Source organism: Gigantopelta aegis, chromosome 13 (genome assembly GCF_016097555.1).
Source record: "Gigantopelta aegis isolate Gae_Host chromosome 13, Gae_host_genome, whole genome shotgun sequence".
NCBI classification, from domain to species: Eukaryota; Metazoa; Mollusca; class Gastropoda; order Neomphalida; family Peltospiridae; genus Gigantopelta; species Gigantopelta aegis.
In genome coordinates, this window is record NC_054711.1 from 23,099,502 (window position 1) to 23,125,397 (window position 25,896).

General features: G+C 36.7%; 1 protein-coding gene across 1 annotated transcript in view; it reads right to left on the reverse strand.

Annotated features, from left to right (window-relative positions):
* LOC121387751 (hyccin-like) overlaps positions 1-24,387 on the reverse strand; it is a 183,175-nt gene extending 158,788 nt beyond the window's left edge. Inside the window, exons 1-4 of the mRNA XM_041518950.1 lie at positions 24,269-24,387; positions 18,471-18,558; positions 15,775-15,879; positions 5,622-5,756 (exon numbers count right to left, since the gene is read on the reverse strand). Of these exons, the coding sequence (XP_041374884.1) occupies positions 5,622-5,756; positions 15,775-15,879; positions 18,471-18,512 (282 nt within the window). The 5' untranslated portion in view covers positions 18,513-18,558; positions 24,269-24,387. The remainder of the gene's footprint in view (positions 1-5,621; positions 5,757-15,774; positions 15,880-18,470; positions 18,559-24,268) is intronic.
* Between the last annotated feature and the right edge of the window lie 1,509 nt (positions 24,388-25,896).

Sequence of the window (25,896 nt, forward strand, 5' to 3'; positions counted from 1 at the left end):
ATATTTGCTGTCACATATATCCTTATTTTCTCAGTTTGTTACACCAATATCAAGATCATTAATTTAGGTGAAGCAAAATGAAACATATTTTCTGTCACATATATCCTTATTTTCTCAGTTTGTTACACCAAAATCAAGATCATTAATTCAGGTGAAGCAAAATTTTAAATATTTGCTGTCACATATATCCTTATTTTCTCAGTTTGTTACACCAAAATCAAGATCATTAATTCAGGTGAAGCAAAATTTTAAATATTTGCTGTCACATATATCCTTATTTTCTCAGTTTGTTACACTAAAATCAAGATCATTAATTCAGGTGAAGCAATATGAAAAATATTTGCTGTCACATATATCCTTATTTTCTCAGTTTGTTACACCAATATCAAGATCATTAATTTAGGTGAAGCAAAATGAAACATATTTTCTGTCACATATATCCTTATTTTCTCAGTTTGTTACACCAAAATCAAGATCATTAATTCAGGTGAAGCAAAATTTTAAATATTTGCTGTCACATATATCCTTATTTTCTCAGTTTGTTACACCAAAATCAAGATCATTAATTCAGGTGAAGCAAAATTTTAAATATTTGCTGTCACATATATCCTTATTTTCTCAGTTTGTTACACCAAAATCAAGATCATTAATTCAGGTGAAGCAATATGAAAAATATTTGCTGTCACATATATCCTTATTTTCTCAGTTTGTTACACCAAAATCAAGATCATTAATTCAGGTGAAGCAAAATGAAAAATATTTGCTGTCACATATATCCTTATTTTCTCAGTTTGTTACACCAAAATCAAGATCATTAATTCAGGTGAAGCAAAATGAAAAATATTTGCTGTCACATATATCCTTATTTTCTCAGTTTGTTACACCAAAATCAAGATCATTAATTCAGGTGAAGCAAAATGAAACATATTTGCTGTCACATATATCCTTATTTTCTCAGTTTGTTACACCAAAATCAAGATCATTAATTCAGGTGAAGCAAAATGAAAAATATTTGCTGTCACATATATCCTTATTTTCTCAGTTTGTTACACCAAAATCAAGATCATTAATTCAGGTGAAGCAAAATGAAAAATATTTGCTGTCACATATATCCTTATTTTCTCAGTTTGTTACACCAAAATCAAGATCATTAATTCAGGTGAAGCAAAATGAAAAATATTTGCTGTCACATATATCCTTATTTTCTCAGTTTGTTACACCAAAATCAAGATCATTAATTCAGGTGAAGCAAAATGAAACATATTTGCTGTCACATATATCCTTATTTTCTCAGTTTGTTACACTAAAATCAAGATCATTAATTCAGGTGAAGCAAAATGAAAAATATTTGCTGTCACATATATCCTTATTTTCTCAGTTTGTTACACCAAAATCAAGATCATTAATTCAGGTGAAGCAATATGAAAAATATTTGCTGTCACATATATCCTTATTTTCTCAGTTTGTTACACCAAAATCAAGATCATTAATTCAGGTGAAGCAAAATGAAAAATATTTGCTGTCACATATATCCTTATTTTCTCAGTTTGTTACACCAAAATCAAGATCATTAATTCAGGTGAAGCAAAATGAAAAATATTTGCTGTCACATATATCCTTATTTTCTCAGTTTGTTACACCAAAATCAAGATCATTAATTCAGGTGAAGCAAAATGAAAAATATTTGCTGTCACATATATCCTTATTTTCTCAGTTTGTTACACCAATATCAAGATCATTAATTCAGGTGAAGCAAAATGAAAAATATTTGCTGTCACATATATCCTTATTTTCTCAGTTTGTTACACCAAAATCAAGATCATTAATTCAGGTGAAGCAAAATGAAAAATAGTTTTAAGTTTAAAGAGACAGACCCTAGTTTTTAAACACTAAGGCATATTTTTTACTATTAGAGCCGTTTATGATCACTGAATTGTAAACTGATGGCGAATGTGTTCTGTATTGTAATTGGTTAATTACATTCTTTTACCGGTATCAAATGAAAATAACACCTGGAAAGCTAATGACGTCATTAGAAAGTGACGTCATTAGCAATCGGAACAGGTCAAGTTGACGATTCAAGGGTCTACAGTTAGATTGTAGCCAGGTATTTGTTTTCAAGAAATACCAAATATACAGTTAGTTCTGTAGAAAAACTATTCAGTTTACAATGGACATAACTATATTGAGTTTTTAGATTTGCGGGTGTTATTGTCTATTTGATGCCCGCAAATGTTTCATTTTTGACCTCAGGCGAACACCTTTGGTAAAAAAATGACAGTTGTGGGATCAAATAGACAATAACACCCGCAAATCTAAAAACTCCATATGGTTATGTCCTAAATTAAACATTATTTGTGTTTTATTGTTTAGATTATCCATTTCCATACAACCGAAGTGTTTCTGGTCATCTTGGTATTTCTAATACCAAAAAATTCATTTTTCATGGTTATAAAAACGCACGTGCGTCTGAGAAGTAACCATTATGGAGTCGAGTTTTAGTCTATTTTTAACAGTATTTCACCGTTTCAACATTATCGAAATGTGTAACAGGTTTGTAACTTAACCAAACTTAGTGTCCATTTTTACGGGTTGAAACTAGGATTTGCACCTTTAAGATAGACAATAAGTTGTTTTGTAAAATTGAAGAAAGCACAGCTTTTTAATACAGCCTATTTAGTGTAAGTAGAAAAACATTACAGTGAAGTACACTTATAACGAACTGATCGTAAAGTCCCGTTTTGTCTCCCTTTACATTAATGACCAACTTATGCAAATGTGTACAACGAACTACTGCTATAATGAAGTAACTATCGGGGTCCCTTCCCATTCGTTATACGAGTACTTTACTGTATATGAAAAAGTGTGGATTCTAAAAATAATAATTCACAAGCCCCATATGGTATAGTTAATTATTTTTCCATTATCACGTTTTAATGCATTTCCTAGCAATCTTTTGTTTATTGTAAAAGTGTACACTGGCAATACTCCCCCCCTCCCTCCCCACCAACCCACAATTATGGCTTACATAAGAAGAATTTATCTGCATAACACCTGTATATGGGCAGAGCAAAACAACAACATAATGTACATTTATCTACAGTAACAATAACATAAATAAATATACATTAATTACATGAACAAACATCTGCATCATCAAATAAACATGCAATTTAAGCCTTATAAACCTGATACTAGTGATAGTAATATATTCACGCAGAACACAGCGAAGAATCACAGGGCTTCTAGAATATTTTTAAAATCCACTAGCCATGGGATTATTCATTTTAAAAATTTACTAACCATGATTAAAAATTCACTAGCCCTACTTTACTTTAAGTTAATACAATTTTATTAAGTATTAAGTAATGTCACCTAAAGAGTGAGATAGAGCTTAAAAACATTAACATTGGGGGTTAGGGTGGGGTCAGGATATTCATATTTACAAAATAGATTTAACTGCAACATTTGAAAAAAACTAATTCACTAGCCGTCGGGCATGGCAATAGCAGTTATTTACTAGCCCAACATTGAATATCACTAGCCATGGAAGTGGGGCTACTATAATGTAGAAGCATTGTGTGGCATGGCAAAAGTAGTTATTTACTAGTCCAACACTGAATATCACTCCATGGGAGTGGGGCTACTATAATGTAGAAAGAAAGAAAGAAATGTTTTATTTAACGACGCACTCAACACATTATTTTACGGTTATATGGCGTCAGACATATGGTTAAGGACCACACAGATTTTGAGAGGAAACCCGCTGTCGCCACTACATGGGCTACTCTTCCGATTAGCAGCAAGGGATCTTTTATTTGCGCTTCCCACAGGCAGGATAGCACAAACCATGGCCTTCGTTGAACCAGTTATGGATCACTGGTCGGTGCAAGTGGTTTACACTTACCCATTGAGCCTTGCGGAGCACTCACTCAGGGTTTGGAGTCGGTATCTGGATTAAAAATCCATGTGGGATCCGAAGCCAGTACCTACCAGCCTGTAGACCGATGGCCTACCACGACACCACCGAGGCTAGTGTATAATGTTGAAGCCCTGTCGGGCATGGCAATAGTAGTTATTTACTAGTCCAACACTGAATATCACTAGCCATGGGAGTGGGGCTACTATAATCTAGAAGCCCTGTCGGGCATGGCAATAGTAGTTATTTACTAACCCAGCATTGAATATCACTAGCCATGGGAGTGGGGCTACTATAATCTAGAAGCCCTGTCGGGCATGGCAATAGTAGTTATTTACTAACCCAGCATTGAATATCACTAGCCATGGGAGTGGGGCTACCACAATCTAGAAGCCCTGTCGGGCATGGCAATAGTAGTTATTTACTAGTCCAATATTGAATATCACTAGCCATGGGAGTGGGGCTACCACAATCTAGAAGCCCTGTCGGGCATGGCAATAGTAGTTATTTACTAGTCCAACATTGAATATCACTAGCCATGGGAGTGGGGCTACTATAATCTAGAAGATCTGTCGGGCATGGCAATAGTAGTTATTTACTAGTCCAACATTGAATATCACTAGCCATGGGAGTGGGGCTACCATAATCTAGAAGTCCTGGAAGATTGTCGGAAATTAAATCGGAAATCATCCACCGATGAGGATTTTCTGACTAAATCGTCCAGGTTTGGTCCGAAATGATCCTATCATTTTGGGTTATTACTTTAGAACTTTTTTTGGTCATTTTAACCAATATTTAAAAAAAAAGAAGAAGAAAGAAGTTAATTTAGCAAACACATAATTTGTTTTAATGAATAATGGATTAAGATGGAGAATGCACTCGGAAGTGTAGACCCATGAAAAACCATCAAATGCTTCTGCCAATGGCCTTTTAACCATTACCCTATTTTCTGGCCTATTACACGCACTGCTATCTAAACCGTAAATTTCAGCTCAGTATTTATTGGCATTTATTGGCATTGCAAAAAAAACAAAAAAACAAAAAACCAAATATAAAAAAATTAATTTTCATATCTCCTAATTTCGAGGGCCATATCTCTGTGAAAATTGGGTATATTGCCAAAAAGGTCAAACCTGATCTGTAACAGAACTTGATAAAGCTATACACAACATTTCAACTAAATATCTTGATGCATTGCAACAAAAAAGTCTGGAAAACAAATTTTCATATCTTCTACGTTCAAGGGCCATAACTCTATCAAAAATGGGCAAATTGTTATGAAATCTAAACTTGATCTGCAACAGAATATGATAAAGCTATATAAAAACATTCAGCTCACATTCTCAAGGCATTGTAAGAAGAACTCCGGAAAACTACATGTGGGACAGACGGATGGACACAGACAGACTAATAACATAATTCACAAGACTGTTGTTTCTTCTCTTTCTATCTGCACTACTGAACCTTCTTTGTACTTACCTGATGCCATAGCTGGCAAGGATATTTATTGGCTTACGTCTGTACATCTGCATAGCCGATTAGTAATAAATCAATATGCTCTAGTGGTGTTGTTAAGCAAAACAAACATAACTAAACTTTCCTGTGCATAGCACAGGTTACATCTGAATAACATAATTTAGAAGATGTCGTTAAACATTCATTCATTCATTCTTTAATTCAGAAGACTGTTACTGACACCAACCTTCTTTTCGTTCTGACTCACTGACGACAGGTAGAAGAAAATCAGACTGGGCAGGTATTCGAGCGAAAACCTCTTGAGGTCGTTGTGGTTACTGCGATAAAACTCAAACAACTGGTGGCACACTGGATCCAGATTCTGAAACAAATAAACAAAAACGTTTACAGGGCTTCTATATTATGGTAGCCCCACTCCCATGGCTAGTGATATTCAATGTTGGGCTAGTAAATAACTACTATCAACATGCCCGACAGCTAGTGAAAAAGTTGTCAAACACTGTATTTAAGTTTATTTAGTAAATATGAATATCCTCTCCCCAAATTTAAGGGTTTTTAAGCTCTATCTTCCTTTTTAGGTGACGTATCTGATTATTACTATAAGTAAAATTGTATTTACTTAAAAGTAGGGCTAGTGATTTTTTAATCATGGCTAGTAAATGTTTAAAATAACTGATCCCATGGCTAGTAAATGTTTAAAATAACTGATCCCATGGCTAGTAAATGTTTAAAATAACTGATCCCATGGCTAGGGATTTTTATAAACATTCCAGAAGTCCTGTATTAGTACAAAATATTAAACTTTAGTTGTTGGGTTTTTTTTGTTTAACAACACCACTAGAGCACATTGATTTATTAATCATCGGTTATTGGGTGTCAAACATTTGGTAATTCTGACACATAGTGGACTCTTCAGAGGAAACTCAAAATAGTTTCCCATTTTCCATTAGCAGCAAGGGATTTTTTTTATATGCAGTTTCCCACAGACAGGACAGCACATACCTCAGTCTTTGATATACTAGTCGTGGGACACTGGTTGGAGTGAGAAAAGAAAAGAAAAAAAAGTTTTTTTTAGCTTAATGACACTACTAGAGCATATTGATTTATTAATTATGGGCTATTGGATGTCAAACGTTTGGTAATTTTGACATATATAGTCTTAGAGAGGAAACCCGCTACATTTTTACATTAGTACCAAGGGATCTTTTACTGGCTGGAACGAGAAATAACCCTATGTGCCTACCAACGGGGATTGTTCCCAAACCAACCGTGCATCAAGCGAGAGCTTTACCACTGGGTTACGTCCTGCCCCAGAATTTGAAAATACCATATAGGTCCTCCAAGATGGTTCGATCCTATGATCCAAGCTTCTCAAGTGAACGCTCTACTGACTGGGGGCGGGATTTAGCTCAGTCGGTTGAGTGCTCACTTGACGTGTTTGCGTCGCAGGATTGAACCACCTTGGTGAATCCATTACGCTGACTGGGTTTTTTCTCATTCCATCTGGACAAAGGCTGTGGTATGTGCTTTCCTGCCTGTGGGAAAGTGCATATAAAAGATCCCTTGCTGCAGCAGGAAAAATGTTGCGGGTTTCATCTGATGACTATGAGTCAGAATCACCAAATGTTTGACATCCAATAGCCGATGATTTATTAATCAATGTGCTCCAGTGGTGTTGTTAAACAAAAAAAAATTCAGCAAACTTTTTTCTACTGACTGAGCTAAACCCTGCCTCTTCATCCCAGTATCAATAAGAAGAAATACTTGCTAGAACACTTTAAAACATTTCCATTTTCTAATTTTAAAAAATAAAGTGTTAGGGACCCGTCTATAATTTTCAATATTTTCACGAGCGTACAAACCGTACGGGGGGGGGGGGGGGGGGGGGGGGAAAGGAGGGTTAAGGGGTGAAGCGTACACTTCATTTGGGGATGTACACTTTTAGGGGGAGAGAGGGGGTGGTCAAAAGTGTACGGTTTGTACGCTCGTGAAAATGTTGAAAATTATGGCCGGCCCCTAACACTTTATGCAAGCTGGGTCAATAACATGTTTTTATACAAGTTTTGGGGCGAGATGTAGCCCAGTGGTAAAGCATTCGCTTGATGCACAATCAGTCTACGATCCATCGGGCTATTTCTCGTTCTAGCTAATGCTCCACAACTGGTTTAACAAAGGCTGTGGTATGTACTATCCTGTCTGTGGGATGGTGCATATAAAAAATCCCTTGCTGTTAATCAAAAAGTGTAGTCCATGAAGTGGCGACAGCGGGTTTCCTATATCAATATCTGTGTGGTCCTTAACCAAATGTCTGACGTCATATATCCCTAAATAAAATGTGTTGAGTGCATTGTTACATAAAACTTTTCTTTCCTTCCTTATACCAGTTTCAGGCCAATACATTAGATCTCTTCCGACATAAACAGATGAATTCGCACCCCATAAACCTCCATCAATTTAATCTGATAGGAGCAAAGTACCTAACTCTTACACTAAGGCACTTGTCTTCAATTGCAAGAAAAGCAATTTATTAGTGTAAATGTTTTGGAAACAAATCACATTACTGGTAAATCAAAGTAATTACATTTGTAAGTTATATCGACATCATTGGAAATGCTTAGTCGTGTTTTAACAGGGCTTGTAGATTATGGTAGCCCCACTCCCGTGGCTAGTGATATTCAGTGTTGGGCTAGTAAATAACTACAATTGCCATGCCCGATGACTAGTGAAAAAAAAGAGTCAAATGTTGCAGTTAAGTCTATTTTGTAAATACGAATATACTGACCCAAGTCCAACCCCCAATGTTAGTGTTTTTAAGCTCTTTCTCCCTCTTTAGGTGACATATCTCATTATTACTATTATTTAGTAAAATTGTAAAAATGTACTTAAAAGTAAAGCAGGGCTAGTGAATTTTTAATTGTGGCTAGTACATTTTTAAAATTACTGATCCCATGGCTAGTGGATTTATAAACAATTCTAGAAACCCTGGTTTAAGGGTGCAATTTCTCTGATTAATTTGAGGAGTATGATTTGTTCATCATTGACAATTTGAGAAAAGTAAAAAAAATTTTTTTAAATTAATGATACAACTTCAGTACAGAGATTTAGTAATTCATAGGCTATGGAATGTCACACATAAGATCATTCTGATCATTTATACACAGGAATACTTCTATATTTGTCCAAGTGCGTCGTTAAATAAAACATTTCCTATATTTGTCCAAGTGCGTCGTTAAATGAAACATTTCCTATATTTGTCCAAGTGCGTCGTTAAATAAAACATTTCCTATATTTGTCCAAGTGCGTCGTTAAATAAAACATTTCCTATATTTGTCCAAGTGCGTCGTTAAATAAAACATTTCCTATATTTGTCCAAGTGCGTCGTTAAATAAAATATTTCCTATATTTGTCCATTAGAATCAAGGGATCTTTTATATACACTTTCCCACAGTCAGGAAAGGAAAGAAGGAAGGAAATGTTTTATTAAACGATGCACTCAGCACATTTTATTTACGGTTATTATGGCCTCGGACATATGGTTAAGGACCACACAGATATATTGAGAGAGGAAACCTGCTGTCGCCACTTCATGGGCTACTCTTTTCTATTAGCAGAAAGGGATCTTTTATATGCACCATCACAGACAGGACAGTACATACCACAATCTTTATTACACCAGTTGTGGAGCACTGGCTGGAACGAGAAATAGCCCGATGGGGCCACCAATCAGGGCTAGCTCTGGCACTCGCCAAATTCATATAATAAGTGACATTTTAAAGAAAATATATGTCGATTTCTGCAATTTCTGAAGATTAGTAGACAATGTGGCGAAATGTTTTGCTCACCCAGAGTTAGCCCTGAAAAACTATCAAATGCTTCGGCCAATGGCATGCAATAGCCCCCTAAACAGGAAAAAACAGGAAGGAAAGAATGAAAGAAATGTTTTATTTAACGACGCACTCAACACATTTTATTTACAGTTATATGGCGTCAGACATATGGTTAAGGACCACACAGATTTTGAGAGGAAACCCGCTGTCGCCACTGTATGGGCTACTCTTCCGATTAGCAGCAAGGGATCTTTTATTTGCGCTTCCCACAGGCAGGATTGCACAAACCATGGCCTTTGTTGAACTAGTTATGGATCACTGGTCGGTGCAAGTGGTTTACACCTACCCATTGAGCCTTGCAGAGCACTCACTCAGGGTTTGGAGTCGGTATCTGGATTAAAAATCCCATGCCTCGACCGGGATCCGAACCCAGTACCTACCAGCCTGTAGACCGATGGCCTGCCACGACGCCACCGAGGCCGGTTCAAAAAGGAAGGAAGTACAGCACATACCACAGCCTTTGATACAACCCAATCACCTCAGGTGAGCACTCTACCAACTGAGCCAGATTGTGTCCTACCCCTCCACCCTCCACCCCCATCAAAAATGAATGCACATCTGTTCCTGTATTTACCAGTGTTCTGTGAATCAATGCATGGAGATGCATGAGTACAAAAGTTCGGTAAGAAAATATTTCATCTGTAATCAATTACTTTTAATTACATATCTTTGGGGCTGTAGCAGAAATATGAGTTTGGCATTTCACACACACACACCCCGTCTCCCACTCCTATCTTCAAGACTTTTTATCATGACTCTCTCAGATATCTGTCATGCAGGTGGTTTGGGTTACACCAGGTTGGTAAGACAATATTTTATCGTTCATTAATTATATTTTAATTATCTAGCTTTGAGGACCTGGCAGGAATATTTAGTACATGCAAGACATGCATCCCATTAGCGTGGTTTCGCCATGTGAAAGTTTATCGATTCAGTGTATATACGGTGTTCGACCAAAAAAAGTAAAAAAGTTTATCTACCTTTGAGGACCTGGCAGGAATATTTAGTACATGCAAGGCATGCTTTCCATTAGCGCAGTTTCGCCATGTGAAAGTTTATCGATTCAGTGTATATACAGTGTTCGACAAAAAAAAAAAAAAAAAAAATTGTTTTGTTCAATGACACCACTAGAGCACATTGATTTATTAATCATGAGCTATTGGATATCAAACATTTGGTAATTTTTACATATAATCTTAGAGAGGAAACCCGCTACATTTTTCCATTAATAGGAAGGGAAGCACATACCACAGCCTTTGATATACCAGTCGTGGTGTACTGGCTGGAATGAGAAATAACCCAATGGGCCCACTGACGGGGATCGATCCCAAACCAACTGTGCATCAAGCGAGCACTTCACCACTGGGCCAATCAATGCACTCTAATGGTGTCGTTAAATAAAACAAAGCACTTTTTTTTGTTTTATTTACTGATGGAAAGATAAAAAGTAAAGTGTGTTTTATTTAACGGACTAGAGCACATGGATTGTAGACCAAAGAGCACACTGATTAATAAAGTCACAACTAGAGCACACTAGCATAGTAATAGTTTGTTTTATTTAACGATGCCACTAGAGCACATTGATGATAAAAAGTAAAGTGTGTTTTATTTAACGACGCCACTAGAGCACACTGATGATAAAAAGTAAAGTGTGTTTTATTTAACGACGCCACTAGAGCACATTGATGATAAAAAGTCGACGCCACTGAGATGATGAAAGTTTGTTTTATTTAACGACGCCAGTAGAGCACATTTGATAAAAAGTAAAGTTTGTTGCGCCACTATATGTGATCCCAGTTTATTTAACGACGCCACTCACATTGATGATAAAAGTATGTGTTTTATTTAACGACACTAGAGCACATTTGATAAAAAGTAAAGTTTGTTTTATCAGAGCACACTGATGATAAAAAGTAAAGTGTGTTTTATTTAACGACGCCACTAGAGCACACTGATGATAAAAAGTAAAGTTTGTTTTATTTAACGACGCCACTAGAGCACACTGATGATAAAAAGTAAAGTTTGTTTTATTTAACGACGCCACTAGAGCACACTGATGATAAAAAGTAAAGTTTGTTTTATTTAACGACGCCACTAGAGCACACTGATGATAAAAAGTAAAGTGTGTTTTATTTAACGACGTCACTAAGCACAATGTCAAATTTTGTTTTTTTTTTTAATTCAAGCACACTGATGGTTCGCCACTAGAGCACACTGATGATATAAAGTTTGTTTTATTTAACGACGCCACTAGAGCACACTGATGATAAAAAGTAAAGTTTGTTTTATTTAACGACCCACTAGACACATTGATGATAAAAAGTCCTTTGTTTATTTAACGCACTAGAGCACATTAATGATAAAAAGTAAAGTGTTTTATTTAACGACGCCACTAGAGCACATTGATGATAAAAAGTAAAGTTTGTTTTATTTAACGATGCCACTGGAGCACATTGATTTTTTATCTTATCATCGGCTATTGGATGTCAAACATATGGTCATTCTGACACTGGTTTTTTTAGAGGAAACCCGCTGTCGCCACATAGGCTACTCTTTTAGGACAGGATAGCACAAACCATGGCCTTTGTTGAACCAGTTATGGATCCTGGTCGGTGCAAGTTTGCTAGTGGTTTACACCTACCCATTGAGCTTTACTCAGGGTTTGGAGTTGGTATCTGGATTAAAAATCCTATGCCTCGACTGGGATCCGAACCCAGTACCTACTAGCCTGTTGACCGATGGCCTAACCACATGGCCACCGAGGCCGGTGTGGTGTTCAACAAAGTCACTAGCCCTCACAAGCTTTAGATAGTGCCCTATGTATTATATAATACAGTTAGTAATCTCCACTAGCCCTCACAAGCTTTAGATAGTGCCCTATGTATTATGTAATACAGTTGGTAATCTCGACTAGCCCTCACAAGCTTTAGATAGTGCCCTATGTATTATGTAATACAGATGGTAATCTCCACTAGCCCAGAACAAACATTCACTAGCCGGAACTGAAGACTTAGCTAGTGGATTTTTCGAACCCTGACATATAGTATGATATACAGAGAGCCGTTTCCATATACAGGCATTCAGTGTGTTAAAAAAAAAGTTAATCTATGAGTGATTTTCAGGATGCAAGTTTTTTCAATGCAGTGACATCATAATGTGACACCGGCGTCGTGGCAGGCCATCGGTCTACAGGCTGGTAGGTACTGGGTTCGGATCCCAGTCGAGGCATGGGATTTTTAATCCAGATACCGACTCCAAACCCCGAGTGAGTGCTCCGCAAGGCTCAATGGGTAGGTGTAAACCACTTGCACCGACCAGTGATCCATAACTGGTTCAACAAAGGCCATGGTTTGTGCTATCCTGCCTGTGGGAAGCGCAAATAAAAGATCCCTTGCTGCTAATCGGAAGAGTAGCCCATGTAGTGGCGACAGCGGGTTTCCTCTCAAAATCTGTGTGGTCCTTAACCATATGTCTGACGCCATATAACCGTAAATAAAATGTGTTGAGTGCGTCGTTAAATAAAACATTTCTTTCTTTCTTTCTTTCTTTCATAATGTGACGTTCCAGCCAGTGCACCATGACTGGTATATCAAACAATGTGGTATGTGCTATTCTGTCTGTGGGATGGTGCATATAAAAGTTCCACTGCTAGTACTGGACTAATCTAGCGGGTTTCCTCTCTAAGACTATATGTCAGAATTACCAAATGTTTGACATCCAATAGCCAATGATTAATAAATCAATGTACTCTAATGGTGTCGTTAAATAAAACAAACTTTTTTTTCATATACTGATGGAAAGAAATAAGGGAACACATGGAATTACTAGTGTAGTAATGTCTATATTTCATACCAAGTTGTAATGTGGGATTGAATGTCTGTAGTGTTGAATGTGCTGCCGATATATGTTCCCAGTCACCTTCTGACAATATGAATTCATTTTTGATGCAGTCATTATTTTTTGTTGCTATCTGTGTGATCCTTTATTTCTTTTCATCAGTATATTTACTAACAGCTTAAAGTACCATAAACAATGTCACATTTTGTATAGTAAATGTGTCACCTACCATAAATTGGTTTAGTGTCACCCATAACTAATCCTGTTTATCGCAATAAAAGGTTTTTTTTTTTTTTTAATTCATCACCTGGTTCTGGGGCGGGACATAGCCCAGTGGTAAAGCGCCCGCTTGACATGTGGTCGGTTTGGGATCAATCCCCATCTATGGGCCCATTGGGCTATTTCTCGTTCCAGCCAGTTCACCACGACTGATATATATGATATATCAAAGGCAGTGGTATGTGCTTTCCTGTCTGTGACAAAGTGCATATAAAAGATCCCTTGCTGCTAATGGAAAAATGTAGCGGGTTTCCTCTCTAAGACTATATTATGTCCAAATTACCAAATGTTTGACATTCAGTAGCTGATGATTAATTAATCAATGTGCTCCAATGGAGTTGTTAAAGAAAAAAAAACATTTTAGAAAAAAGTAATTTAATACATTTTAAAAGAAACTTTGAAATTACTCAATAAAAAAGAAAGTGAATTGGCTGAGTTTTATTTGTCAACTGGGTTACAATGAACTACACAATTAATGGCAGCTATTTTTAATTTTAACAAGTGAACATGTCATTGACTGCCACAGTTAACCAAGTGTGGAATGTAACAACCTGTACACTGGGGCAATATAACTAAAGGGAAGTAACTCTACAGTGACTAACAATAAGAATTGATTTGAAGAACCAGCCTCGGTGGTGTCGTAGTTAAGCCATCGGCTGGTAGATACAGGGTTCGTAGCCTGGTACCAGCTCCCACCCAGAGCGAGTTTTAACGACTCACTGGGTAGGTGTAAGACTGCACCCTCTTCTCTCTCACTAACCACTAACAATTAACAACTAACCCACTGACCTGGACAGATAGCTGAGGTATGTACCCATGACAGTGTGCTTGAACCTAAATTGGATATAAGCACGAAAATAAGCTGAAATGAAAATGAAAATGATTTCAAGAACCGGCATCGGTGGTGTTGTGGTTAAGCCATCAGACACAAGACTGGTAGGTACAGGGTTCGCAGCCTGGTACCGGCCTCGGTGGCATCGTGGTTACGCCATCAGACATAAGACTGGTAGGTACAGGGTTCGCAGCCTGGTACCGGCCTCGGTGGCATCGTGGTTACGCCATCAGACATAAGACTGGTAGGTACAGGGTTCGCAGCCTGGTACCGGCCTCAGTGGCGTCGTGGTTAAGCCATCAGACATAAGACTGGTAGGTACAGGGTTCACAGCCCGGTACCAGCCTCAGTGGCGTCGTGGTTAAGCCATCAGACATAAGACTGGTAGGTACAGGGTTCACAGCCCGGTACCAGCTCCCACCCAGAGAGAGGTTTAACGACTCAATGGGTAGGTTTAAGACCACTATGTGTGCCCAGGACAGTGTGCTTGAACCTCAATTATATAAAAATGAAAATAAATTGTTGAATTGATTTGCAGAACAGATAGCAGGGCTTCTAGAATTTTCATAAAATCCATTAGCCATGGAATCAGTAATTTAAAAAATGTACTAGCCACAATTAAAATTTCACTAGCCCTACTTTACTTTAAGTTAATACAATTATACTAAATAATAGTAATAATCAGATATACAGCCAATGTGCGATTTTGGTTTTAAAAATTTAAGAGTCATGTATGATTTTTGCAAGCCTCGGACTCCTGGACTCTTAAAAACCACACACTTACAGCGGTAGTTAATCAACGTGCTGAAGACAGGTTAAGTAAACATTCCTTTCCTTTCATTTCTATTGTATATTAAATCTCAGATTCCGACAATATACTGAATAATGTAACCTGAATCACTATACAAGGCTGACACAATGATGAACATACATGTAGGCTTTTAAAAAACATTTATTCCAGTAAAATTTGTTTGTTTTTTTCCTTACTAAAGGGACATAACTCTCTTTTGGGGACAGCTTTTGTTTATAACTAACAATGAGCAGTGGCTCCCACCCAGAGCGAGTTTTAACGACTCAATGGGTAGGTGTAAGACCACTACACCCTCTTCTCTCTCTCTCTAACAACAACAACACAACTTTATTTGAACTCGGATCAAATAAAATGATACATGCAAACAGCTACTACTGCATGTACAGTATATATTATTACAGCCTTACCTAATAAGTAAATAAATAAGTAAATAAATAAATAAATGAGCCTTGAATCACTGCCTTACAGTGCTTGTAACGTACTCATGTACATACATATCCATACACTCAAAATCATATATACAGAAACATATTTTCACAAATATACACATATATTTTTAGTCATTTAAATGAACCAAATTATTTTGTTACTCGTGCCTGAGTAAGCTTTGATCTGAGAAGAAAAGAAAAAAAGAAAAAAAAAAAAAGGAAAAGAAAAGAATACAAAAACAAAAACAAAAAAGTAAAGAAAAGAAACAAATGAAGAGGAGAAAGAAAGATGAAAATGTTCTAACCTCGACACTTGCTTTGCTGTCGAACAGTTTATACAGAGCATCGATGAGGTCCGTATTCTGCCAGAGCATCTGAGAAAAAGTGAGGATCTCATCGTCACCCAGCGCCTAAAAGTGAAAGTGAAAGTCAAGTTCATTCGTGAACAGATGAGAAGACAAGAACCTGCTCCCGACATTAAAATACACGATTCTATGGGTCATACACTTTTTTCTAAACTAATTTCCATACTTTTTCCATACCTTTACCAAAACACATTAAATCATTTTCCAAACTTTCTTTTCACAGATTAAAACACACTTTCCCATATTTGCACGAAAACATGAAAACAATGTCCCTTAAATCGAAATCGAAACACTTATTTTAAGATATATGACCAACTTCTGAATACACACTCCGCAAATGTATAAAATCAGAAACTCTCGATTAAGAAGGAAGAATATACTTTATTTAACGATGCACTCAACACATTTTATTTACGATTATATGGCGTCGGACATATGGTTAAGGACCACAAAGATACTGAGGGAGGAAACCCACTGTAGAGATTGTGTTTGGGCGACATTACGCAAGTCAATGAAATGTGCTCGTTTTCCCTACTTTTTCAAGACCTGGAAAATTAAAAATATAAATTCCACACTTTTCAAGGATTTCCAGATTGAATACGATCCTTGAGATTCCAATATGGCAGTCAGTAAATTGAGTACTGTACCAGTAATGAAGAGTTTGTTTTCTTTACCGACACCACTTGAGCACACCGATTAATTAATCATCGGCTACTGGATGTCAAACACTTGGTCATTCTGACACGCAGTTATTAGAGGAAACCCGCTCGATTTTTCCTGTGCAGAAAGGAATCCTTTATATGCATTTTCCCCACAGACAGTACCAGTAATGAAGCATGAATCTTAATTTAAATTTTCAGCAAGATAGTTATTTCTTATTGTGTAGCCCAGTGGTAAAGCGCTCGCTTGATGTGCGGTCAGTCTACGATCGATCCCCGTCAGTGGACCCATTGGGTTATTTCTCGTTCCAGCCAGTGCACCACTTTTGGTAATTTTGACATAACATAGTCTAAGAGAGGAAACCTGCTACATTTTTCCATTAGTAGCGAGGGATATTTTATATGCACCACCCCATAAACTGGATAGCACATACCACAGCCTTTGATATACCAGTTGTGGTACACTGGCTGGAACGAGAAATAGCCCAATGGGCTCACCGACGGGGATCAATGCCAAACGGAACATGCATAAAGCAAGTGCTTTACCACTGGGCTACATCCTGCCCCCCAGTATGATGAAGAAACTGCAACAAAAGTTCAGGAAGGAATCGAAGTGACTCCATCACATTTCTTCTACCAAATATATATCTTTTCAAAAGCAGTCAAAACAGCGAGTGATAGAATATTATTTATTTGAAAGCTAAAACAGACAAAACAGCAGGTGATAGAATATTATTTATTTGAAAGCTAAAACAGACAAAACAGCGGGTGATAGAATATTATTTATTTGAAAGCTAAAACAGACAAAACAGCAGGTGATAGAATATTATTTATTTGAAAGCTAAAACAGACAAAACAGCGGGTGATAGAATATTATTTATTTGAAAGCTAAAGCAGTCAAAACAGCAGGTGATAGAATATTATTTATTTGAAAGCTAAAACAGACAAAACAGCGAGTGATAGAATATTATTTATTTGAAAGCTAAAACAGACAAAACAGCAGGTGATAGAATATTATTTATTTGAAAGCTAAAACAGACAAAACAGCGAGTGATAGAATATTATTTATTTGAAAGCTAAAACAGACAAAACAGCAGGTGATAGAATATTATTTATTTGAAAGCTAAAACAGACAAAACAGCGGGTGATAGAATATTATTTATTTGAAAGCTAAAACAGTCAAAACAGCAGGTGATAGAATATTATTTATTTGAAAGCTAAAACAGACAAAACAGCGAGTGATAGAATATTATTTATTTGAAAGCTAAAACAGACAAAACAGCAGGTGATAGAATATTATTTATTTGAAAGCTAAAACAGACAAAACAGCGGGTGATAGAATATTATTTATTTGAAAGCTAAAGCAGTCAAAACTGCGAGTGATAGAATATTATTTATTAGATATCTAAAACAGTCAAAACAGCTGGTGATAGAATATTATTTATTTGATATCTAAAGCAGTCAAAACTGCGAGTGATAGAATATTATTTATTTGATATTTAAAGCAGTCAAAACTGCGAGTGATAGAATATTATTTACTTGATATCTAAAGCAGTCAAAATTGTGAGTGATAGAATATCTATAGGATATTAAATGAGATTCCATTTGGTACCATTTGGAGTCAAATAATTTTCAGTTGTCATGAGCTTTATTTCACGAGGGACATAAACATGATATGAGATGGAATCTCGTTTAATATCCTATTTATTACCCATAATCAATCTTAATTTATATCACTCGACTTGTTTCGTTTATGTTCCTGTCAGGTTGTAGTGTGCCAAACGATGATGCCACAAGGTGATACGTCCCGCTTGGCGTTCTAGTGGGACGTATCACTTTGATATATGTACCAAGATATTTTTAACCATATGGGTAACAATATTTATCTGATAACTAAAGCAGTGGCCTGGGGCCTGCAAATATTTTTGTAGTTATCAAACCACCGGGCATGGGATTTCTCCAACCCTGATTTTATACCTTGTACTCAGACAACCACTCCCGAACTGCTTTGTGCAGCATGATAGTCAGGAAACAAGACCAACACACAACATCTCGTGATCACAGACTGAAATATTAAACAAAAGTAAAAAGTAGAATATTTTGTTTAAACACACATCTTGCAATCATAGACGAAAATATAAAAACAAGTAAAAACAAATTAGTTTCTCTGTAGACACATATCTCATTATCAAATATGGAAATGTAAAAAATGTAAAAAAAAATCAGTTTTAACACACATCTTGTAATCACAAACTGAAATACAAAACAAATTTAAAAATTCAGTTTCAATACACATCTTGTGATCACAGTCAAATTATATACACGTACATGTATGTACAAAAAAGAAATTCAGTTTCAACACGAATCTCGTAATCAGACTAAAATACAAAACAACAAGTAAAAATTCAGTTTGAAAATGGATCTCATGATCACAGATTGAAATGCGAAAAAAGATAAAATTCAGTTTCAACACGAATCTTGTTATCATAGATTGAAATATATTAAAAAAAACAAGTTAAAAATTCAGTTTCAGTCGATGCTAAAGATATTCTTTACACTGTAATATCAGGCTCTGTTTATCCAGTTTCAACACGAACCTCATTATCACAGACTGAAATATAAAAAAACAAGTCAAAAATTCAGTTTCAGTCGATGCTAAAAGTATTCTTTACATTGTAATGTTAAGCTCTTCGTATCCATACATACGTAAGCGTCCAGAAAAAATGTAGATCAAGTACGCCCAAAATCAAACTATGGCATTTACAGGGCTCGAACTTCACAAAGGAAGGAAATGTTTTATTTAACAACGTACTCAACACATTTTATTTACGGTTATATGGCATCAGACATATGGTTAAGAACCACGCAGATATTGAGAGAGGAAACCCGCTGTCGCCACTTCATGGGCTACTCTTTTCGATTAGCAGCATGGGATCTTTTATATGCACCATCCCACAGACAGGGTAGTATATACCACGGCCTTTGATATGCCAGTCATGGTGCACTGGCTGGAACAAGAAATAACCCAATGGGCCCACCGACGGGGATCAACCCCAGACCGACCACACATCGAGCGAGCGCTTTACCACTGGGCTACATTCTGCCATCCCAAATTAACGACGGCACTGACAGCAATTGTCGTCATTGAGATATAAATTGCCATATGCAGAGATTATCACTGACGGCACAAAAGTGCTGTTGGTAAAGCTCCTCAACAACAAAATATATAGTTTCACCTAGTGTATATTATCTGCCAATATTCAACATTTGTGCATATGAAATATGTACATGTATGTCTACATACAGCAGAATAACCTTTCAGTCAGGTTTATTTGCTACAAATGTCACTTTAAAAACAATTTGCCATAGGCAGGCTCAAAATTGCCGTCGGTGGGCCATTTCACCCCACACCAACCCCCCACACCAATCCCCCACACCAATCCCCCAACGTTAGTGTTTTTAAGCTCTATCTCCTTCTTTAGGTGACATTTCATTATTCCTATTATTTAGTAAAATTGTATTAACTTTAAGTGAAGTAGGGCTAGTGAATTTTTAATGGTGGCTAGTGAATTGTTAATGTTGGCTAGTAATTTTTTTTAATCACTGATCCCATGGCTAGTTGACTTTATAAAAATTCTAGACAGACATATGGTTAAGGACCACACAGATTTTGAGAGGAAACCTGCTGTCGCCACTACATGGGCTACCCTTCCGATTAGCAGCAAGGGATCTTTTATTTGCGCTTCCCACAGGCAGGATAGCACAAACCATGACCTTTGTTGAACCAGTTATGGATCACTGGTCGGTGCAAGTGGTTTAGACCTACCCGTTGAGCCTTGAGGAGCACTCACTCAGGGTTTTGAGTCGGTATCTGGATTAAAAATCCCATGCCTCGACTGGGATCCGAACCCAGTACCTACCAGCATGTAGACCGATGGCCTAACCACGACGCCGGTAAAAATTCTAGAAGCCTTGTGCATATAGGCATAGGGCTAGGGCTTAACTTAACGATGGCATTGCTGTCAGTGACATATAAACTGCCATCGGTTAGGGGTGTCACAGATGGCACTTTTGTGCCGCCGGATAAAAATTACTGCCGTCATTAAACCTTCTTATTGACGGCAAGACGTGTAAACGTGTATGAACATTATCTGCCAGTATTTTGTTTTTACTCCAGAAAATAGCACACATCTCAGGGTTTAATTTGTACAGTGTTTCATTTGTTTATAAAAAGTAGTGCCCATCAGGGTACGGTCCTGGTCATGCACGTACCCTGTGCTGTTGTATAATATATGTTCTCACTGCATTTTACCTTCTCACTTTTGTGTTATGACGCCCCTTTTTGTTTTTCTATGCCCCTCTTTATTTTTAGGCTTCCTGTTATAATTTACAGCATCCAGCTCTGCTATTTCAAAATGCATTGTTTTTTTCACACTGAAAAACAACGATCAGTCTGCACACTGGACATCAAAGGAAACAAGCCGCGTTGTGTACGAAAGTTCAATTGATAAAACAATTCAGTAGCTTACGGCAGTTACCGTAACGTAATTTAACACTATTTTTTGACAGCCTCTATTGTGTTCTTACGGCAGCATATTAGGGCCAACATACCCAAAAAAAAAATCTGTAAGTATGATTTATAATCTGTATGTACGGATTATTTTTTGGGGTATGTTGGCCCTAATACGCTGCCGTATTTCGACAGTCTCCGACTGAAAAAACACTACTTATTTGGCGTCAAATTTGTCACGTGATCAGAACAGTCATTCCATCTTTTGTGTCCACTAACTCATGTCTGATATTTTAACCTCACTTGCAGATTTAATTGGTCGTAACTGATGATTTTTTACTTACTGTTATTTATTCATTCAGCAATTCCTTATAAAATATTAAAAACTTTTAATTTTTGGGGGTGGTGAGGTGGATATCACTGCTTATTAAAACGGAAGTGGTAGTGTTCATTATTAAAATCATTTATCTTGGGTGCCAAATAATATACAGTGGACTCTGTCTAAACCGGATTCTGTGTAATCCGGATCTCTGCGTAAACCGGTCCATTTCTAAAGTCCCGTCCAACTACCGTTTATCTCTTAGATATAAATCTCTGCCTAATCCGTACTCTGTCTACTCCGGACTCCGGACCAAATATCAAGAACGAAAGAACCGTTCATGCATTAATTACCTCTGTCTACACCGGATTGGGATCTGACTGAACGACAGGCTGCTTAATTAGTTGAACAATGATCGTCAATTGCCAAGTAATCAGGACGCCAAATACAAAATGTAATCGCACACGTGTGAAGTTTACTCTTATTGCGGTAGACCGTTAGATCAATCAGATTAATATTAGTGTGTGTGTTGATACCTAACTGATTACACACTTATGAATTCGGCGAGTTATACTTGTCAACCTAACGCATGTATAAATAGGTACGAATCGCTCGTATATTTTGTGTTATCTTATTTCATTTATAATGGCGGAACGACCCCAAAAACGGCAACGTATCGAAATTTCGTTAGAAACTAAAGTCAATTTAATACAAGAATTTGATTCAAATCCAGTCAAAACATGGGATCAAATGTCACTGTCGATCATTCAAGAACCATAACCGGTCCTTTATGTAACCCGGACTATTTCGACGGTACTGTCTAAACCGGTCCTTTATGTAAAAAACGGACTATTTATCGATGGTACGATTCACTCGATGAAGTTGGAAATAAAAGTGAAGAGTCCCGTTTAGACAGAGTCCACTGTATACACCGCCTTTACAAAAAATACTAAAATTTAATGTCATCTTTTTATCAGCTGGCAATAACACCACAATGTGATCGATTCACTCGATGAAGTTGGAAATAAAAAGAACAGAAAAATGTTATCCCACAGCAGGGGATCGCTTAAAAAATTTTTTTATTATTTTTCAGATATCATAAAATATTTGTTAAAATAATAATATTAAAACTTTGATCGGTTTAAGAAAACGAATACCCATGAATTTCAGACCGACACTTTGTTAATTTTTGTTTATTTAAATGGTGGGGTGGGGTGGGGGGCGACAATCCTCCTTTAATTTTCACCCAGCGAGAATACTGTGTACAATTTAATGTCATCCACTGAACAATTTTCATGTCATATTCACCGAAAACTTGGGCAACTTGTCTCAGAAACACCAGATTCCGTTAAATATTAGCTTATGCTAGTAGTCCATGATTCCATTTATAATAAATTCTTGCTTACTGAAGTTTATTGACATACATTGAAGAAATTTGACTACATGTACATATAGAAAAATAACCTTTCAGTCAAGTTGAATTGCTGCAAAAGTCAGTTTAAAAAGAATTGCCGTCGGCATACTCAAAATTGACGTCGGTGGGCCCTTTTACCGACGGCAATTTGTGTTTTTAATTACTGTGTGTGATAAATTCTTAAGTTCGAGCCCTGGGCTATTCTGCCGTACACCTAACAAACAATGCATTTCGGGTCAATCTGAATAAAAATAATTGTTTAGACATTTTCTTCAAAGATCGTACCTGTACATGTATACATGTAACAATCTGCCAAAATAATCAAACAAACTTGCTGACCTCAAAACATTTCACCTAAAAACCTGTAAAATGTTAAGCAGAAATGAATTTCTGAATATTCACAACTCTTCAACTGGCTATAAATAACATTACTACACTCTGCTGTGCCCTGGACACACTCAACACATTTTTATTTATGATCACATGGATGAAGTTTGTTTTGTTTAACGACATTTGCTGTGTCTGAGGAAATATGAGAAATTTAATGAAAGCTTTCTCAACCTCTTTGCATTCTCAAATTCCATAAATCTGCTTAAGCTATTCCTCTTTGTTAGAATAGTCAATCTTCAAATAGCCTGAAATACATGGGGGTCTTGTATGGAAGACAAACTCGTATGGGGGAAAAGGCAGTGAACTCGTACTGATATATCCAATACTGTATAGCAACTTGTGTGTAGTTTTTATGCAGAGTTTGACAAATCCGCTAGCCAAACGTCCGTGGCTAGTGGTTTTTAAATTTGGGCTAGTGAGAAACGCAAAACCTGCATGCATCGTTTACGGTTTCTGTCGCAGAAAATAAGTCTAATGACATGCGTGTTTTGATTATAGGTGACTGCCGTTGACACGCAAATAGTTGATTGATGGGGACAAAATAAAAACAAGTGTCAAAATACACATTTAAGAGAAATATCAAAGTATATCTGCATATCCATACAACCCCATACAAGTTCACCATTATTTTTTCCATACGAGTTTGTTTTCCATGGATACAAGTTTTCCATTCATACGAGTTAGTTTCCATACGAGTTCACCGCATCCCATATACCCATTCACAGACATGAATACTCAAGATCAAATTAACTTTATTAGATGATTAAATATATCTGTTGCAGTTGTATTTAATCATGACAACTGTGACTAGACAAACATTATACCTTTTCAATTTCATTTTGATTCTTGATCTACAATTGCATTTCAATATCAAGAGGCAGCGTTACAGTCTAAGAATACACAGCCTATCAAATATGTTAAAGACAGAATTTCTTTTGCAGACTGCAGCAATCGTATCAATCACACCCCTTCCACGTTCCTAAAAGGCACCACTGAACAGACCTACAGACATCTATGCTAGACTCTGACCGATTGACCTAGTAAATGAGCTATATTATAATTTTATAAAGACAGTGGTACACTGAATTTCATAGTCTGACATCTTCATTTGTTAACACTGTGACATTCATAAGCCTAATTACCTGCACAAAGTATCACAATACCACTCGGGCACCTGCAAAACATAAACTGGTTAACTTCTATCTTTTTGATTTGTTGTTTTTAAAGCGCAACATCGATTTCTAATATCAGTGTATTGTCAGTCTGCCGTAAAGTGGTCTATCGTTTTATTTCTATGAAAGCTATCTGGTAGACAACCGATTATAGGAATGCTTTTGTCGGGGCTCCGTTTTACTAAGCCTCGATGGTCTCGTGGTTATGGCTGGTAGGTACAGATTTCGCAGCCCGGTACCGGCTCCCATCCAGAGCGAGTTTTAACGACTCAATGGGTAGGTGTAAGATCACTACACCCTCTCTTCTCTCTCACTAACCACAAACCCTTTGTTCTGGACATACAGCCCAGATAACTGAAGTGTGTGTCCAGGACAGCGTGCTTGAATATTATTTGGATATAAGCACGAAAATAAATTGAAATGAAATGAAATACTAAGCGATCTTAGCTCTAAAATCACCCTAAGATCGTTTCTTAAAACGGAGCCCAAACCGTGAAATAGCAATTCTATTTTTAATAGTATAAAATGCAAATTATATACATATAGTTATTATTTTAGTTTTTGAAATAAAATTAACTCTGTGCATTAGTTGTGTTGAAATGTATTTAAAGGCCTTGGAATATACACCCAGGTATAAATATTATATGCTTAAAGTTTGCTTTGTTTAATAACACCACTGTTTAAGAACATTGATTAATCGTTGGCTATCATTTTATAATTCTGACAGTCTTCAGTGGAAACCAGCTGCAGTTTCCATTATCAGCCAGGGGTCTATAACATGTACTTTTCTACAGACAGCACAGCACATACCATGGTCGTTGGGGAGCAACTTGGGATAAGGCAGTGGCGTAGGCAGGATCACGTGATGTACGTCTCGAAATAGATCGCCGAGCTTTGTAATTATGGCGACAGAGTGTCACGAAGCGTAGCTGAATGTGGGTGCTGTCGGATTTATTTCTGTAGTATGTGTATTAGTGATTAATATGTGGATTTTTTTTTTTTTTTTATCAGTTAACTCGAAAATGATCGATGTAAAGGTATTTGACGTCAAACATAGGATTGGTGTGGTATTAGAGTGGGAATCTTTGCCAACTTTTTGGTTGTCAGGAATTGCCAAAAAAAAATACATAGGTTGGTCTCTGACTGTAATGAGAGCGTATAACTGTCCAAATGTCCGTCTAGCTCTCTTACAGTCAGAGTACTCGGGCTAAATAGAGGGAAGCAACTCGCCGTGCACGTTAAGAAAAGTATTAACTTAACGTGCTCCGTGCACTAACATTTTGAGTGACCCTGCAAAGGAACACATTGATTTTTGCCCATCCTGACAGTACTTCAATACTTGTATACCATAATGGTGTATGATACTATCCTGCAATTGTGTATTTTAAAAAAATACCACAATCTGTAACTTTTCTTTTTTCAAACGAACCCTGTTAAACATTCATTGGTAACTGTTAGAGTATATCATTTCATTATTTACGATATTTTTTAAATTTTATTTTTCAAACAAACTGTATTATTTATTGTATAACATGATCACTTTTATACACAAATTACTTATGTTGCGTCCTAAATATAAAATGTCTAAATATTGTAGT